Source organism: Corvus cornix, chromosome 1, assembly GCF_000738735.6.
Source record: "Corvus cornix cornix isolate S_Up_H32 chromosome 1, ASM73873v5, whole genome shotgun sequence".
NCBI lineage: Eukaryota > Metazoa > Chordata > Aves > Passeriformes > Corvidae > Corvus > Corvus cornix.
Window position 1 is genome coordinate 79,343,502 of NC_046332.1, and position 19,445 is coordinate 79,362,946.

Here is a 19,445-nt window from a genome sequence, read left to right on the forward strand (position 1 = left end):
TTATAGAAATGGTCTTGATTAAAATATAACAATTACCCTACAATCCTGCTTCTTCTTAAACTCCATTTTTAAGTTGAGAATTCAAAATATCATTCAATTAAAAACTCTTTTTGCTTTATCTTCTGAGATAAGACAACCAATATTTCAGCACAGTAGAGCACAGTCACCATCACCACTGAGCCTGTGATACCATTGCATTTACCCCTCAGGAAACCTTTTCTGTTCTAGACACTAAATCAGTTGTACATTCATTCCAGTAATCTCATATCACTGAACTCCAGGAACTGACCCCTTACCTCCTTTCACCTTAGGCATTTTTAAAATATGCAACACTTTGTATAACATTCGTTTGCATAAAATACCAGAAGGGAATGCATTCAATATGTAATAGTAATACGTAATAGTAATAGTAATAGTCTTTGAAGAGACACCACTGTTCAAGAGAACATTTCAAAAACATAAGTACAAGTGAACTAGCGTCAGCACCTTGGACATTTTTATGCATCAGAATGGTGTATAATATGAATTATAATGCATGTAGAATCCATATACCATTATGCTATGTCCAGTGGTAAAGTGCTCTGCTCTGGTTAAATGCCCTCCTGGGTCATGGAAACAGTCTGTCATTGGCATGGTAGTAGAAGGTCTGGTGGCTGGGCAGCAGTTTTATTCTGACCCAGTACTACTCTCATGTAGTTATGCTGCTGCAGTCTCAAAGCTATGAAGTTAAAAGATTGTTTTTAAAATTGTATTTATGTCTTTTACTTAAGTGTACTCGATTGCTATCATAGAGACAGAATTCCTAACAAGATTTCAGACTGAAATGTGGCAAGCATCGCTAGTGGTGGCCTCTCATTACTGCTTTCTGTTCACCACTTCCAAAGCAGGTGGCTGAAGCACAAAGCCTTGCTGCTGCCATTTAATAAGCAAAGGTGTAGACTTTTAAAGTGCTTTATGAATCAAAGATGCTACATTTCACAGAAATCCACTGGATTTCATATCTTAAGCTCTTCAGTCTGGAAAATTGATTTGTGCCCCTAACTCATGCAGACACTATGAAAAATTTCCTGTAAGATTATCAGTATGATATGACATTGCTTACCATACATCTGAGCCCTTTTCATTTCAGATCATTTTACCTCTTGAGACTGGTAAAGGGAAAAATGAATGCCCTTGATTTGGCCTACTCGGTTTGCATACTCAAGAGTGTCCTGCCATCCCAAAATCATCTCTAAGATCTCTCACTTATGTAAACTGATCAACTGAAATCCAGTATATGTGTTTCATTGTCGCAGAGAATACTTGTCCTTTTAATTTATTTCAAGTTTGCAATACATGCAGATATTTAATACTGCAACAGCAAAAGCAGTATTAATTTCTGCATTGACTTCTATAAAGACAAATTAAAAGTACATAATATTGTCATGTAGAACTCCAATGTAAAATATCTCAGCTGTCTGTCCTTATTTTTCAAGGACTGAAAGAACATAATTCAAAAACAAGAACAAAAGCAACAAATGATGGCTATAAGCCAAATATTACAGAAGAAGTTCCCACGTGTTAGCTCATGCTATTTCATGCATGAAATAGGGAAATATTTATGACTTTGCTTCTCTTTGTACAGATTAAAGCGCAGCTATATATTTATTTAAAAGCTATGGATACCTTCCTCTCTGGAGGTTTGTGCACAGGGTCAGAAAGGCCAATGTGAACTCTCACATTTGTTTTATATGATTGGCATTTGGGGTTTAAAGCATGAGAGAATGGCTTCTTGGTCCTCAAATGAGGAGAGTCAATCAAGCAAATTAACTCCTCCAAGCATCTTTAGCCCTCCCCTGACACATGGACTAGAGTGTGCTCTACTGCTTCCTGACTGTGGACCCTCTCCTGGTACCCTCCCCTGCAGTGGAGCTGTGCTGTGCTCACAAAGCATGGGCAGGGATATCTTTCACTAGTTTAAAAGCAAAAAGATGGCCTAGCTGTGATTTAATTTTTTTTTAATTACAAGAGTATCTAATTTGACTGTAATTGATTACTAAACCAAATTTCTACATCTCTTTTATGATATCTTAATTTTCCCTTAAGGTTGTGCAATAGTAAACTATCTAACAAAATACTGCTATTCACTTCCGCATGTACTATTTTGTTCATTGTGATGAAGATGTTTCCCATCTTTTGCCACAAAAAGTAAAATGCCTTATTGAAAATACTTTCAAGCACAATAAAAACATTCTTACTTGTTTAAGTTTCTTTAGATCTTCATCAAGTTCCAAGTTGTCCAAAATAACAGCAACAAACAAGCTGAGTAGAATCTACAAAACAATTGTAAATGATTTGTTAAAGTTTATCTTATTTTTCTTAAGAAGTACTGTTAAATAATATGGAAAAATGGTGGCCCTGCTGATGTAAACACGATTCTTGCTTTGACATCTGTTGAACTAGTATCACCTGCTACTGTATATCTACTAGCTATTTTGCAAGTAGTAAATTGTTTTTTATCTTACCATGCAATTAGTATGAGTTTAAAAACGCTCAACTCTAGGTTTGATGATCAATGCATTATATATGTTTAACAATATACTCCTTAAAACGTACTACACATGAAGAGGAAATTAAATTAATCAGAAATAACAACAACAATAATAATAATAGTAAAATAAATGCAAAGCAAAATCCCAAAATATCTTGTAAAGCTAAGGTGGTTTTCAATTAAGGTGTGACTTTTTAGCCACCTGACAGTCATTTACTTTATGGACTTTCTTTATGCTCAGAGTGCCTCTGTGAAAAGTAGCTAACTCCACTTTGGAAGAAAAGTAAGCTGCTTCATTATTTGCATGCATCACATGTATAGGAAACTCATGTCACAGGACAGGAAAATCATGTACCTCCATTTACTCTACATTAAATATTGTTTAGATATGTTTCTAGGAGGAAGAATCCCAGGGAGAGAAAAAAAAGTGTGTATCAGTATCAGATTATTACATTTTCCTTGTCTACAGATACTGACCAGAGGCCAAAGAAGCTGAAAATGTGACTGACATAGCTGAGAAGCAGACAGAATTAGGAGAGTATGGTAGGTGACAGAGGATATATCAGCATACATAATCAGAAAACTTCTGTATTAAGGCAGTAAATATGTATATATACGTAAGTCAACAGCTCTCAGCAACTGCCAAGGTTTTAGTCTCTGAAGTTTGATGTAAACATTCTCAAACACACTGAGCTTCTACAGGCAAGCACCAATTTCTGATATACCAGAGAGGTACCAGAAGGTAACCTAACTTTTTTTTAAGAGAGGTACAGGCATAGAATTTTTCTGTGGTCTTGGACCACTGCGTGACAACCACAGCAAACATATCCTTCCACCACTACTTTTAAATGAAGTGTAAGTTTACCTGTCATATTGGAAATTTATTCCCCATCTATATAGGAAATGAAATTTAAGTGGCTTCATTTACCAGACAAGGAGTTTGGAACTCAAACTGTATCTGAGTTGAGTGTGTGGACTTTATTCCAAGGCAGGATTTTCTTTCCCTCCATGAACTATAAAGGTTCAGAAGACATAGGAAGGACTCTGGCCCATAACTTTCAAAAAAGTCAGAGTTTCGAAAAAACAATGTTCTTTTAACAGGAAGCTGGCTTTAGCAATATGTAGAATTTCCTGCACTTATTCAAAGTGACAAATTGTATGTGCCACATAAACAATAGAACATATAATTTTCAGTGATCCAACTATTACGAACAGTGGAAAAAAAGACAGCATTCAGAACAGCAACACAAGACAGAATTCTGATAAAATACATAATCCCTGGCACGATATAGAGGCCCAGGGAAGCTGACTTCAGTTTCAGGATGGACAGTGGTGATGCACCCCCTCATGCCACTCAAGCGACACTATGATCTGAGAAATGCTCATTAGGCCTCCACCTTGATGAACTGCACTCGGACTAAGCCCCTCTTGAGCTTATCAGAAACACTGTTCCCTAAACAGGGAACTAACAGGTGTCTAACGAGCACCTGATGTTTAGTGAACAGCCTGGGAAAAATATTTTTCTTGCCTGCAAAACAGCCCAAGAGGAGTAATATTTCTGTTGTTGAACCTTCAAACAAAGTTACTGACTCAAGTTGTGGCCAGGATGGAAAATTACTATGACTAAAGCCCACTCTGTAATGATCCTATAAACAGTGGTCCAAAGTGAGATCCTTTTGAGCACTCAATTCCCAGAACAAGATGTATGTCTCAAACACTTGGATGGCTGTGGAGCCAGCCAAGGACTTTTAGTAATGACAGGCAAAAATCATTGGTAATAATCAAGAACTATAGGTATTAAATGCCAGAGGAAAGAACAAGGTTTAGATGGAGAATGGGGGTGAGGCAGAGATAGGGCAGCACTTTTCCACCAGCTGAAACACAACACAGTACAGTGCAAGCGCAAGAATGACTTGACATGGATATGGGCAAGGCATGGGCATGGACTGTAGGGTGGGACTGATACCACCACAGACCTCCAAAGCCCTCTAACCCATTTCCAGAAGGCCTGAACAGACTGTGCAAGATAATTAATTAGCATAAAAAGAGAGAAACCTGTCCATTAAAATGTTCCCCCCCAAGCCCAGGCAGCACCCTCCAGTACCCTGGACATACATCCCACTGGCCGTACCGACACAGCTGGATTTACACTTACTAGCTGGATAATCACCCCCAGGATTCTGGACATCTCATTAGCCAGACGGATGCTGCTAGATCGATGCCAAATCCAGGCTCAGCATTCCCCCAGCTGGATTAATGCTGGAAACAGGACTAGTGATGTCTTTTTCTCTCTCCTTTTCTGTCTCTCTTTCTTTCTTTAATTCATCCATACCTCTTGAATGCCTCTCTTCCCTTTCACCTTACCTCTTTATTCAAAATCCACCGCATTGTGCTTATATAGTAGGTCATATACTACAGTCAACATGCTAATTTCCATGCCAACTGGAACTTTCTGATTGATTGTGGACCCTCTGACTTCTGTCATTCCTTTTGACCAACAAGCATTAAGGAATCTTAGGTACCTCCTTCATCTTAAGGATGGGTTGTCACACACAAACTACTTTGATCCCTAGTTGCTAATGAACAGTTTTGCTATAATTCCGTCAAGATTTTACAGTATGGTGTTTTCCTTCTTCAGACATCCTGTTCATTCTATGAAACTCCAGTACACGCTGCTCAAAGCATACCAGTTAAGGAAGTTCAGTTCCATACTAAAAAGACATACAGTACTCATTAAATGTATCACCCCTTACAGTCTTGCTGATTCATGCACTGATATGTATCCAGACAAGACTTTCATTAACTCCCTTTTTGCTTTTTTCCAACAAGAACCAAAGACAATGTACCACAAAAGAAAAGTTAAATGCAAACTTGTTATTTGTTAACTTCCTCTGCCGCCATCTCAACTAATGACAGTCCTTGTTTCCAAGAGACGGAGTCTTTTTTGAGCTTTAGTTTTCTTTTGCCTTCTAATGTGAAACCTATTAATTTCTTTCCAAGTCTCTACAGTCTGCTATGCCAAATGCCTGCAATTATCATTCTCAATTCTAATTGTCCCCCCTCTTCCGGTTGATGAAAGTAATTTCTTCATTTCATTTTTGTTATTCACTGATGGCTGTTTATTCTTAGAATGCTTCTTTTTGGTTTTAGTAGCAGCCCAACCATTTTCATGCTCCCTAACCAGTTCCATGTTATTTTCTTTCAAATTTCTTTTGCCTACAGACAATTGTGTCCTACACAGTTTTCCCTTCCAAGGTCTGAGGAAGATCTTAGAAATGAAACTAACAATATTGTAAGCCCAGATAATTCTGCAAAGTTATCTTTGCAGGGTTTCTTCATTCATGTGGAATTTGCATAGGTGAATGAGAAGAAAAATGTACCCTTATGGAGCAAAGCAAGAACTGTGCATTTAAATGCAAATTCCCTGCCAAAGGACTGAGGATGGTGTACTGAAAAGTGACTTCGCTCCTAGCAAAATCAGTGCTTTCAGTAAACAAATTGGAAGTCCCAGATGACTCTTTCAAAATAGAAAACATAAAGTAGAATACTAAAATTGTTTTTACAGCTAAATTATTTCTCAACTAAGATATGAATTTTTAGCAGATAGGTCACTTGACACAATTTTACTTCATGGAATTGCTTAATACTCATCTAAGAAGTAAAAACGGATTCCTGATTAGAAAATGTTCTTGATGAAGAATTAAAAAAACATCAATAAGATTCTCTTACAATACAAGTAACTGCTTTCAAATCCATGACCAAAAGCTCACTTCCCTTTTGCTTTATAACCCCAATTCCCATGGAGTTTTAAAGATCACTCCAGCATGAAAAGTTGTATTTTCTGACCCTTGTGAGCAAATTACACGTCCTCTGTATTTTCTGATACATACATTTGTTGGGCTTATACTTTAATGTGATTAAGCAGCTCTAAGAGCATGAAATGCACTTTATTGCCATTTATAAAGTGGTCAAGTATTCAATCCATATGAAGGAATCCATTACACCCACAACTGTTGTCCAATTATTCAGTCTTTAGAAGTGAAATACACTGTAATGTAAAAGAAGTAGATACAAGCTGGTGGAGATTGTATAAATACAGTTAATACCTTATGTAAGTAGACATCTGAGCAAAGGAAGAAAATGGAATGAAGAAAGTGAAAATAAGAGTAAGTGCATCAAAAACTGCAGTGAATGGAAAACACAAAATGAGCAATAGTAGGAGTGAATTAAGGGTGCATAAAATGGTTATTTTCCTGATTGTGGTATTTTCTCTGTGTTGGTATTCAAATAAAGTACCAAGCCCTTATTGATATAGGATAACCAAAGAGATGTTTTCCTTCCCATTTTCTCTATAAAAGAAGGTAATAATTCCATTTGAAATGCATACAGAAAGAAACACTGGCTTTTGTTTTTTTAACATAATCCACATTTCTGTTTACATGCAGGAACTGCTGTATCAATTCTCATCATTTATTGATTGATATACTATATCACATATAGTATATCACATTTCCATGCATTGATTTTGTATCAGGCAACAGGACAGTAGGGATGACTAGTTAAGAGTTTGTATCTTAAGGTTTTACACTTCTCACTTTAATTGCTGCTGCAAAGAGAATGCAATGAAAGCTGAGGAGACCAGTTCTACGTGATAAATAAAATCACTTAACTCTGAAAGCATTAGAGCTGTGAAGGTACAAGACAGATAACAATTATATTGGATCTAAGAAGAACAACACCTCACAGCAGAACAAAGGTCACCACCTCATGTCACATGGCTGAAGGGTAAATTTATTCTACCACATCCACAAACTAAAAAAGCCACCTATGCTAAAAATGAGCACCACAATTAGTTTTAACTAGCTGAGAATAATAAGAAATACAAGAGCTATGAGAATAATTCAAAAGTAAATGAAACACAGCACAAATTTTAAGTGAAAACTTACCAGAGTAGCAAAGAGATGATATAGTATAAAATATATAGCAACTACTGGTGCCCACATATGTCCTACAGCATTCAGTGTCTGATCCATGACATCCACCCATCCTTCCTGTGTGAGAATCTGAAACATTGACATGAATGCCTGCAAGAAAGAGAATTGCAAACATATTAACAAATTATACTAATATGGTTTTATTGACACATTCCTAAAACTGATTTTACAGAGCAGAACACCTGTTTTGGTTTGCTTTTTTAAACCTTAACAAATGTGTTTTACTTTTAAAGCCAAGTGAAAGGCTATTCATGAGCTAAAGGAGAAATAAATAGCTTGGTCTTTGACAGAACTGTAAACTGCAATTTGTAACAGTCCAAGTTTCATTAGCCCATACAAAGAACTTTTTGGTTTTCTTCAGTGCTGAAAAAATAGGCTAAATATCCTGAGCATCAGGGATCATTGTTTTGAATGTTATATTGTATTGTGATTTTTTGATTATGCTTTTTTTTCCATGTTCCCTCTCTACAAATATACCTATAATAAAGCGTTACAATTAAATGTGACCATAAATTATGTTATCTTGATAGCAGAAGTGTTTTAGGCACTCCACAGATGAGAATAACCAACACACAGCAAGGTCTCTTGATTCAGCCAATCAGACTTTTTCCTCTATATTTTGTAAATAGCATTTTTTGTGGAACTTCTGTAACCTTTTCAAATTCCTTGAGACCAGGTATATATGTCAAAAATATAGGAAATAATGGGAATGTTTCAAACAACTTTATTTAGCCATAGGAACATATGAAAGCAGATAAGCCTAGAACCCAGATACCTTTGAAACCCCAGCTGGAGCCTGCAGCACCAACTAGAATTGAACTCAATGTGAGCAATGTGTAACTGCAGATGTACATCCTATACAGACACTGAGGAATGCACACTGCCTAGGAAACAGAAATTTGAGTATGGTATCAATGAGGCCAAACTATTGTATAAGTTTCTTTTGCTTTTGCCTGACATCCAAAGCATTCTCTTCCCAGACAGTGAGGATCAAAGCTGGTATCTTAACTGAAGTTTATGCATAACCAAAAAGGGCTAGAAACTGAAGACATCAACAGTGCAGCTTACAGCTAATAAGATTCCTAGAATTCAAGATGTTAACACAGTTCCAAGGATATATTAGATCTGTGCTCAGTGTGCCCAGCAGCAGCAGATTAATGCATTAATGCAATGGCACAAAGAGAAGAGGATTCTTCTTGTCAAACCCATGAGAAAACAGTATCCAGACAGCCCTTCACACCAACTTACCCTAAGCTAAAACCTGTGCTGGAAAAGCTGAAAACATGTAGCTATACAAAGTTATGTGCTTGTGAAACAATGAAATGGGTCTAATTTATTTTTAAAGCTGCTGGCAAAAACAACTGGTGGGAGACTTCAAGTTTCTATTACTATTATAAACCACAGGAAAATACTTCGCTTGGGCTCTTTATCAAGTTTATAGAGTTTTTCAAACAAAAAAATTATTTCTCTTAGCAGTTTCTTCCAATGCAAACAGAACCATTAAGTTTATACCCTCACCCCTAAGGGAGTCCACTCCAGGTTGTGACTTCTCACCTGCAGTGAAAGTAAATTTACTCTAGAGAAGACTGTCCATGTGCATGTATCCAGCACTTGGTTTTGGCCCCATGTGAGATCCCTATGGCTAACAATCATTAATATGTGGTGACAAGAAGCTGGTTCAAATTATCTGAAATAATAAGGAGGATGTGGCATGACTTGCTACATGCTGTTTCTGTATCATGAAATCAAGCATATACCAAGGGCTATCTGCCTAACATTTCAAAGGAGGGCCTGCAAGTACAAAGCATGCTAGGATGGTGTAACAGGACTGGGTAAGGCAGGGACAATCTAATCCAGTGCATCTTGTTACGCAGGCACTGCATAAAAGACACTGCCTTTTTGGAGTGCCCAGTTGGAGAGAACAATTTCCATGTCTGTAACCAGGGCTTGCCTTGGAGAAAGTCTGCTGGAAGCAGGAAGGAAGTTGACTAAACAGTATCAGAAGACCACTGATACTGCCTGTCCATTCTTCTATTGACCACAGATAAGGATTCTAGCACTAAAGCTTTTTCTCCTTTGTTGATTTAAAGAATACATATTTTAAAGTGCTCAGCACTGCTTCTTGGTCTCAGGTTCCCTCTGTAACGGGGAGCTGAAGCTAAACCAGGCAGCTGTCATTTGGCTGCACTCAGAGCATCCCTGGAGCCAGTGGCCATTGCACCTGGCTGGTGTGGCACTCCTTGCTGAAGCATAAGGTGGGCACTACATTAAGTAATACATCCCACTGCTAGCTTTAAAAACACCTGAGGGACTGGATAACTTAACTAGTGCAGTATCCTTTCTTCTGAACCACACTTAATTGCCACAGCTTACTGCTTTTAGAAAATACATATTTTACTTAATTCTTCAAGGTATAAAAATACCTTCAATACTATGTTGTGGACTCCTCATTAATACAAGCACTAGATTAATGTGGAGAAGAAATTCTTCTAACATCAAAAAATCTAATCTTCCATCCAAACCAGTTGTGCATAAAGCATATAGTTCTATAAAATGGCCTTTCAATATAATTTAAGCACTTCATTATAACATTAAAGTCCAGTACAACGCAAAACATTAGTTTTAAGTAAATAAAGCAGTGCACAATGAATATGTGCTTTGCACCAAGCAATCTTCTTTAGAGCAAGTTATTTTAAGCTGAAAGGTATACCTCCCACTGTTTATTTTAGAATTAATTTGAAATGCAACCAGCTGACAGAATCAACATCTGTGAAGACGAGACTTAGAAATTTATGCAAATGGTGATTTTCTGAATTAATTTGTGTTATAGAAAAGACTGTCAATTTCTTTGAGTATTTATGCCCTGTTACTTAATGAGCTGTTTTGATGATGGAAGTCAAACTACCTTTTTATTTATAGCGTAAGATTGGCAAAGGTTTGGTAGAATATATGAGCCAAAGTGCCAGTTCTGACATCTTGTCCAACTGTTACAGAGGTGGTGTCACACAAATTATTACTTGGAATTATAATGCACTTGTTTTGTAACTGGTGCTTGTGCACAAAATTTTAGGGACCAAATTCCACTGGCCTAATTCATAGAAGCAGTTCTACAATCATTGGAATTACTTCTTCAAATTAAGTTAAGGGGGTTTAGGACATTGCTGTAACATCCTTGCAAACTGTTCTACCAGCATAAACTTATGTTTTCCTTCTGACACAGTCATGAGGGCTCAGTGATGCCCTGAGAGAAGAGTAACCGTCCTGTAAAAATGTGGCAGTGATACTGAGATTTTAACTTCATCAGAGAATTAAGACTGCATTGTTCATCTTTTCTTAATATGTGTTGCTTAGATTGAACTAGTATTTCACATAATGAACTTTCTCCAAGCTCAAGGCTAGGAGCAGAGACTTGGTTTTGTGAGAACTCAGGGATTATTGCTGCTGTGATCAGTTGGGCCTGGCTTTCATCTTGTGTTGACCCATTTAAAAGAAGGGCAGAATTCCCAACTTTGTAACTTGAGACACAGAGCAGTCAGCACATGGCCCCAAACTCCAAAAGAAACCAGGGCATGGAAGTCAGGGACACTAACAATGTGTTTTGTTCTCCATACAGTGAATTTTCTTAGCGGCCACCTTACACCTATTTGAACAGTTTCCCCCTCCCATTCCTTCTTCAGGGGGCCCTGTCCTTCCTCATGGCTCAATATGTGCAGGTGAAGAAGATGTGCAAAAATAAGAGATGGCAGATTGGTTAAAAACAGTAAAGCAAACTTCTGTATTTTTATACTTAGTATTAGAGAGAAAGCCAGTCCATTTGGCATGTTGTAATGGCCAAAAGAAGGGTGAAATTAGTAGCTATGGCAACAGTGAGCTTGTGCCTATTGATTTTCATCAGGAAACCATGTGAAAACATGCAATTTAGAGGCATTAGCAAAAGGAGGAGGTCTATTTGTTCCAAAACCCATACTGTGCCTTCTTATAAAGCACTTAGTTTCAAAATTATTTTACGGTTTGTCTCTTTCAGTGTAGAAAGCACTTTAATATACAAACTCAAAATTTAGCCTCTAGTGTCACCATTTTTGTCATCATGCTTGTCATCTCTGTATTTGCAACTGAAAAAAACTCACAGTAACAGTCCTGGCTATTTAAGGTCTGCTCTTCTTTGAGGGTAAGCTCTTAATAATTTATCTTAGCAAATTCTGGTATTGCAGACTTCATATCATCTCATATGTTATATATTCTGTCTTCAGTTATGTTTTGAAAATAATTATAATTGTCTTATTGCAAACTGATTCAGTGATCTTTATTCAGGGCAGAAAATGTGAGAACTCCCCAGACTTTGCTAGGAGGACACACTCCTTTAGAGGGATACCACTATTTCACACCATCAATCACAATTTTGAGTACAAAATTTTCGCTAAATTTTAACCTCTTAAGAGATGCTGCACTATAAAACTGCAAAAAGAAACCACATACTGTAAATTTTACACTTCTGAAACAAATATAACAAGGTGAATATGAATACAAATAAAAAAATAAATAATGAGATACTCATGCTTCTGGCTATGATAAGAAAAGTATAATTTCAATTCAGTATTGCTGGAACACTCTTGCATTGTTGCTAACAGCTCTTTTCTTTTTCCAGAACTTAAGTCAGAAAATAGAAGACAAGTAAAGACATTCTCTGTTTGTAAAAACATGGTTTAATTTGTTGGAGAGAATATTTTATCACCCTTCAAACAGGGATTTAGTATTTTCATACACCTGTTAAAATTCAATATGCTAGAAGAGCTTATTGAAGCTTAAATGGCAGCAGATTAAAATGCTCAAAATAATCCAAAACATTACTAATGTATTGATATAAATTGGAAATTTTTCATTGCAAGTGGATTTTTCTCAGGTACTTGTATCAATTTATCTAGTTAAAATGTGCAGGTGATTGCAGTCCTGTCTTAGTCATACTACAATTATTCTTTCAGGACTTTCACTGACATTTTGCACAAATAATAAAATAATCCTAAAACAAAATTCCATGGTGATTTGAAACCTGCAGTTTGAAGTTTTTTTCAGAAGGTTTACATGGGAATTGAGCACAGAATATGGTGGTAATATCACCTGATTTAGAGACCTGACTTAATTAGGAAAGCTTAAATTTTATTTCATTTTTTTCCTTTCTTCAGCATTTAATGAATTATACTGAATATCTAATTCTACCGGCTGCTTTTCTAAGCATGTTTTTCAAAACAGAAAGCATGGTGTCACATTATTCCCTGTGGGTAAGTATTTTTTTGTCTCACATTTGATGGCCAGCTTCCCATACATCAAGTTGAAGCTTGATAATTACAAATTGTTGTTTAGCCATTTTGTTCACTAAATGCATGACCCTTCAGGCTGCCTTATTCATTGTTATTTAATTGTTCCAACCAATGCACTTTCACTAAAATAGATACATTGGATAACCAAACTGGAATGACAGAAACAAATAAATTGTCACTGGAACCAATCCATGTACACTCAGTCTAATCCACTATTAAAGAAACTGCATTATTTTCATTCAGAACAGTGTGCTTCAATAAATACATTAGCTCCAATTTCCACTGATTTTCAATGTTCTGTTCTGAATTAGCACAATGCCTGTAAATATCCATTATTTATACCCAAAAGGCAAACACTTACTATGTCAATGCAGACAGGTTTTATAACTCCATGCAAAACAAGCATTCCTGTACAAATCAAGAACAACCACTTTCATAATATGAAGATATAACTCATGTGTAGACATGTTTTACATAAATTCTTGGATTGATATTTGTGCCTGTGGACATGAATCCTCTTCCTGTAACATGCTAGAGTACTGTTAAGCCATATAGTGTGTTGTGTCATCATCACGGTGCATAGGTAAAACTCCTCTATGTTCCCTTGACAGCACAAATAGAATACCTATCTCAAGGAAAGATGGCTTTCACTACAGAAGGACTACAGGAAGACTATTACACCCAGAAAATACAATTTTTTAATCTATACATATGGAGATAAACTGCTTCATGTTTTGCAGAAGGAAAGGAAGACTGCTAATGTAACACACATGATAGAATATGTCCTGGGTTGGGCTGGGATAGAGCTAATTTTCTTCCTAGTAGCTTGCACAATGCTATGTTTTGGATTTAAGATGAGAATGATGTTGATAATGCTCTGATGTTTTAGTTGGTGCTGACCAGTGCTTGCACACAGTCAGGGCCTTTCCTGCCTCTCACCCCACCAGTGAACAGGCTGAGGGTGCACAAGATGCTAGGAGGTGACACAGCCAGGACAGCCAACCCCAAATGACCAAAGGGATATCCCATCCCATATGGCATCATGGTCACCATATAAACTGGGGGCAAAACTGGTTAGAGGCTGCAAATTGGGAGCAGGCTGAGCATCGGTCTACATATAGTGAGCAATGGCATTGTGAGCCACTGATTTTGTATATTCTAATTCTTTTATCACTATTGTCTCCCCTTCCAGTTCTGTCCTACTAAAATTTCTTTATCTCAGCCCACAAATTTTACTTATTTTCCCCAATTCTCTCCCCTATCCCACTGCAGGGGGAGGATTGAACAAGTGGCTGTGTCATGTTTAGCTACTGGCCAGGTTAAATCACGACAGAATCACAGAATCATTAGGATGGAAAGGACCTTTAAGATCATTGAGTCCAATCATTAACCAAACACTGCCAAGTTCACCATCCATGGTAAGAAAATATCCATTATAAGAAAACAGTAACAAGGAATGAGTAATCAGTGCTTTTTATACTTGCCCTTGGAAAGGTTGTAAATCTATCCAGCTCTTCCACAAAGCAAAACATCTGTAAACTGATTGCTGACATTACAATCAAAAGGCTGGCAGTAAATACTACCAAACTCCCAAGTTTTTTTCCTGGTCCAAATATCTTATACACAAAATCCTCCAAAGCAGGAGAAATCTTTATAAGGCGAACTACTCTAAGAACCTGCAAGGAAAGAGAAAAATGCAACTGTATCAATTATTCGATGATCACATTAATCAACAATGTTCAAAATATCAGACATTAATGGCCAAAAAGGGACCTGCAGCCTTGTAGACCAATAAATATCAAGTTTCTACCACTTGTAACAGACGGCAAGTTGTGTGTTAGGTTAAAACCACAAAACCTGGAACATAAGCAGCATTGAGGCATACAGGCATGGGATGATAGTACAGGCATGGGAGGACCCAAGGTCTCCAAGGCTATAGTTAACTCACCGACTGTGAACAGTCATTGCAGAAATGCAACTGGGTAAAGCCAGCTTTGGGGTAACAAAGGGAGCAAAAAACATAGACAAAACACATCACAGATATTAAATCTGAATGCAATGTGGAATTAGAGACCGAAGGAGGTTTATAGTGTGCTACCAAACACAAGAACAGCTCCAGACAGGAGTCAAAGCACATCAGTCTGGATTTAGTAACTGAGAATCTCCTGAAGGGCTAGGTAAATGGCTCCAGTTTGATTATCATCACTGTTAAAATGTCATTATTATACTAAATGGACAGCATCCTGAACAGTCTTTGATGAAAGCTCTGCTTTGAGCAGTGGGCTCAATGAGATGGCGTTGAAAGGCCTCTTCCAACTTAGATTTCTCTGATTTTATGACATTTGTTATACCAGGTTAAATATTCACATAAAGAACTGCCAAGTCTTCTTCCACAGATCATCTTTCCATTTCAGTGACCTGAGGCAAAATTGTTTGGCATTACATACCACATAACCTAGCAAATTTGGTAATGAGCATAAATTATTTTTTATAATATTTCATATTATACATAGCATGGGAAATTTTGGGTGGTGCTTCTCAGTATCAGAAAAACTCAGTATCACACAACAGCATTGTTTGCCCCTGACATATCAGACCTCTCAGCAGTGGCAGCAAAACTTTGACCTTGTGTGGAACTCCTCACCCATTCACTGCTGAGTCTACCTTGAAAGAGCTGCTCACAATTCTGATTTTCCTGTTTCTGCCATTGATGTTGACACACTGACATGAACATCAGTATCAACAAGGGCAGTGGCAGCAACAGTAGTTGCTGAAGACACCAGACAGCACATGGGGCAACTGAGATTCTGCAATTCTTACGAAGAAAAAGACTCTATTCCAAGGTATTACCTGGATTTCCACAAGAATCATACAGGAACTAAAAGGTAGGAATTGCAGTGCAGTTATTGGCTGACCTTATGTACAAGTCAAATACTATTACTATGTTGTTTTTGGAAAGAAAATAAGTATGACAGAAGTTGTTCATATAATGAGTTTACTGTACCCTGTATCTTTCTAATAATGTATACCTTTGGACTTCACATGAAGCTTATCTCCTACCCATTTGTAAGGTATGCAGACTATGCTTATCATCTAGATTCAACTACCAAAGGGGAGAGAGAGAGGGTCCGCTCAAGAGAGCAGCTTACTCCAAGCACACCAGAGCCCTTATGTGATACAGGATGAGCCTTTGCTGTCTTCTGTGGCAAAGACAAACAAGGGTCCTAGATTCAGGGTTACACTGGACAGCTTAATTTACACAACGTTAGCACAAGGTGAAATAAAGTCCTTTGTTTCATATTGGTACCTTGACTACATTACATATAATCTGAGTTCATGAAACTGGCTACTAAGGCAGACAGTGAGATGAGTGAGATTTCCAAGTACCATTAACATGTAAACACGGTGCCTTCTTACTTACAAGATTTACTCGCGGTGTAAATATTAGCTCTGCTCCCATCAATGCTAGTTTCAACACAAACCCCAGTGGGGAGAAGATTTCATACTAGTTGATATTCTGAGTGGTGTTTTAGATAAACTCAATTATCTGCATTACTTTTTTCCCTTTTCTTTGGGGAACTTTAATTGACCTTTAAGCAACACACTAATCTTATTGATACTGTTTGGTTTCTTCATTTATTTTCATTAGGTGACAAATTGAATCTAGCCAAAGTACATTCTAATGAATTTATGCATTTTGTATAATTGGACTGCAAATTGTATTAAATTTAGGAGCTGTAGAAGATGCACTATTTGGATTAGATTTAAAAATATATTAAAAACAAATCAAAATGAGTAATGCAAAAGAGGAACCACAGCTTTGTTACAAATAATGGCTGCATCTCCTGCAAGGGATGATAGTTACTCAGAAAATGAGTCAGCAGTATTTTCCCCAAGCACAAATACAATACCATCACTTCAGTCCAGTATAGGTTTAATTCTGTTTAAACCTCTCCCTTTTATGCTGGTTCATTACAGATCTCTGCAATAATATGCAAAATCTGTCATTTCTCCACTGATTTTATGTCCTACAGATTATAGCCATGTAACAGTCCTTTGCTGTAGTCTTTCACAGAGGGCTTTGCAAAGTGCCTTGAATGAATGCACAGTGAATGCAAGGAAGATAGGTGGGAGGGTGGACAGTAGCCAATGTAGTAAAGAGTGAGCGATGTGCTGGCAAAAGGTAATGATACAGACTAATGAATAATGCAAACTGAAATGTATGCAAGGAGGACTAGACAAGCCAAACAACAATTCATGCTTGCTATTCTGGAATGTGTCAAGGACTTCTGTTTTCAGTAATCTGTTTTGTTGGCTGACAAGGAACACATTTACCCTGTCATCATGAATACCTAAATGCCTGGAAATCTGCCTAACATTAAGACATATTCAGGTGAAAAAGACTTTTTGACCTCGGTTGATTTGAAAATGTGTTATCTAGCTTGCCCAGAACTTAACTGTGGAGGAGTATCGTGTGTACCTTACATGCTGACATCAAAGGTGTTCTGAAACCTTCCAATCATTTGCCTCCAAGGGGATTTGGATTGCAAAATACAACCCAAATCTTTCAGTGTAGCAGGTGTTTCTGCTTGTAAAACGTATGTCTTTCATAGACTTTGGAAAAAAAATCGCATCTTGAAATTTTCATAAAAGCTAGCACTGTGTAATTAAAAAAACCACCACCGCCACCACCACTGCTCCACTAAACTAATTAAATCAATTAAAAAGACATTATTTTATTATCAGCATCTGGTTACATTTTAGTTACACTTTCAATCCTATGAGTTAGTGATGACATCATCCATTTAGTCCAACATTCATATTTTATACTAAAAATTCTTACAAAGAAACCACCAGTCATAAGTGGACTATGTTTTAATACAGACCAATTATTAACTAAGTTGCTGACTGCTTTAACTGAGAGCTCCCAGCTATGCTCCCTGTGTACTTTTGACACAAGAGTGCAATGGCATACTCCTGACAGATCATCCTTTCTTGCACCTTAGATGTATCATGCTGCACTGAGTAACAACATTCTACATATTTGGACAGGAAAATCAAAGCTAGAATGACTTAAAAGTCTTCAAATGATATCAGGTGAAAGCAAAATAGATTTTTTTTATCCTGAAAGCTTTCTTGAGCAGGTCTGCAGAACCATTTAGAAAAAATACAGGATGACATTTGCAGAAATCTGAAAATTATAAAAATTATAAAAAAAATTATATTTCAACCCACACTTGGGGAGACTGCGTCCCCCATATTGTACTCATGATTACAAGATGTGTCTCTATAACTAATCACATTTATTGACAGGAGTCTGTCTGATGATTTACTATTTGCCTTTATTGAGTATTACGTATTCACCATGCCAATCCATTGCTGAATAATGGGCAGATATGAATCCTTTAATATATATATATTCTTAAAAAAACCCCTTTCTTTAGCACTGTAGAATATAACACATAATGAATCCCAGTGCTTTCTCCCAAAACTGGAACAACCCTAAGCACTTGAAGGAGCATGAATAGGGAATTGGTTGGGCTGGCTGACAAGAAGAATCAGAAGTCAGAATTAATCAGTCTTTTTTTGTCTCTCTTTCCTGCTCTTCAGCCAAGTGAAAATGCAGGAAGAGCCTAAATAAACACACTTTTCCTCTAGATAAGGAATAGATGGACAACTATAAAACCCAAGTCTAGGATGACTCTGGATAAATTACCTCAGAAGACCCACAGTATCTTAGTTAGGCATGTGACTGCCACAGAGATGAAAATTTGGAGAAGCAACAGCAAGTGAACTGAGGACTCAAGGAGAGCAGTCAGGAGAGTAGTGGTGGACACTACTGGAAGGTGATGTCAAGGCTCAATGAAGAACAGTGAAGAAACAAAACAGAACTTAATGAGCAGTGAAGCTTAGATAAGAAATGGGAGTTACTGAAAACAGAAAGGACTTCTCAGCAATGTTAGAAAGAATCCTATTTTTGTAAATCCACTCAATGAACACAGTTAAAAGCAGAGATTTGTTATTTTATAGTTATTCTCAAAATGAGGCAATACTGTGAGAAAATTGAAATTTGTGTGAAATGTGGATGGGTAATGTTTTAATTTGGTATATAGGGTAAAAAGTAAAAGTATCTGATCATACCTGAAAATATGTAAATTGAGAGTGATAGAGGTCTGGATAAATATGGAGAGTGGTTCCAATCACAAGCAGCAGCTCAAACTTGTGAAGAGATGAGCTGATGTATCCTGTGAAACCCAAACACCAGATCTTCAAAAGAGCTTCTAAATCAAACAGAACTGTAAAAGCAACCTAGACGGATATATAAAATAAGAAAGATGCATTCAAAACACTGAGTTAAATTAGAAGTTTCTATGTCATGATGTCTATCAGGGCTTTGTATGGCAAAAATAAAGATCTTCATAATATTTAACAAAACCAACCATATTCTGAACAGAAGAAACAATAATAGATTTCACTTCATAAAATTTTCTAGACTCAGCATAGACAGGTAGATTTCACAATTTGCAAAGCATGAAATAGTAAATCCCTCCAGATGATCTTTCATTTAAATACACATATAAAAAAGAAAATATGACTTACAACTTA

General features: G+C 37.0%; 1 protein-coding gene across 10 annotated transcripts in view; it reads right to left on the reverse strand.

The window, feature by feature from the left end:
• NALCN (sodium leak channel, non-selective) overlaps nt 1-19,445 on the reverse strand; it is a 239,599-nt gene that overhangs the window by 85,826 nt on the left and 134,328 nt on the right. For 9 of the 10 annotated variants that reach the window (XM_039562481.1, XM_039562155.1, XM_039562220.1 and 6 more), the window contains 4 exons: nt 18,981-19,148; nt 14,324-14,515; nt 7,477-7,614; nt 2,238-2,312 (listed from right to left, as the gene is read on the reverse strand). In XM_039562481.1, coding sequence (XP_039418415.1) covers nt 2,238-2,312; nt 7,477-7,614; nt 14,324-14,515; nt 18,981-19,148 — 573 coding nt within the window. The remainder of the gene's footprint in view (nt 1-2,237; nt 2,313-7,476; nt 7,615-14,323; nt 14,516-18,980; nt 19,149-19,445) is intronic. The other variant, XM_039562541.1, reaches the window with a different exon arrangement.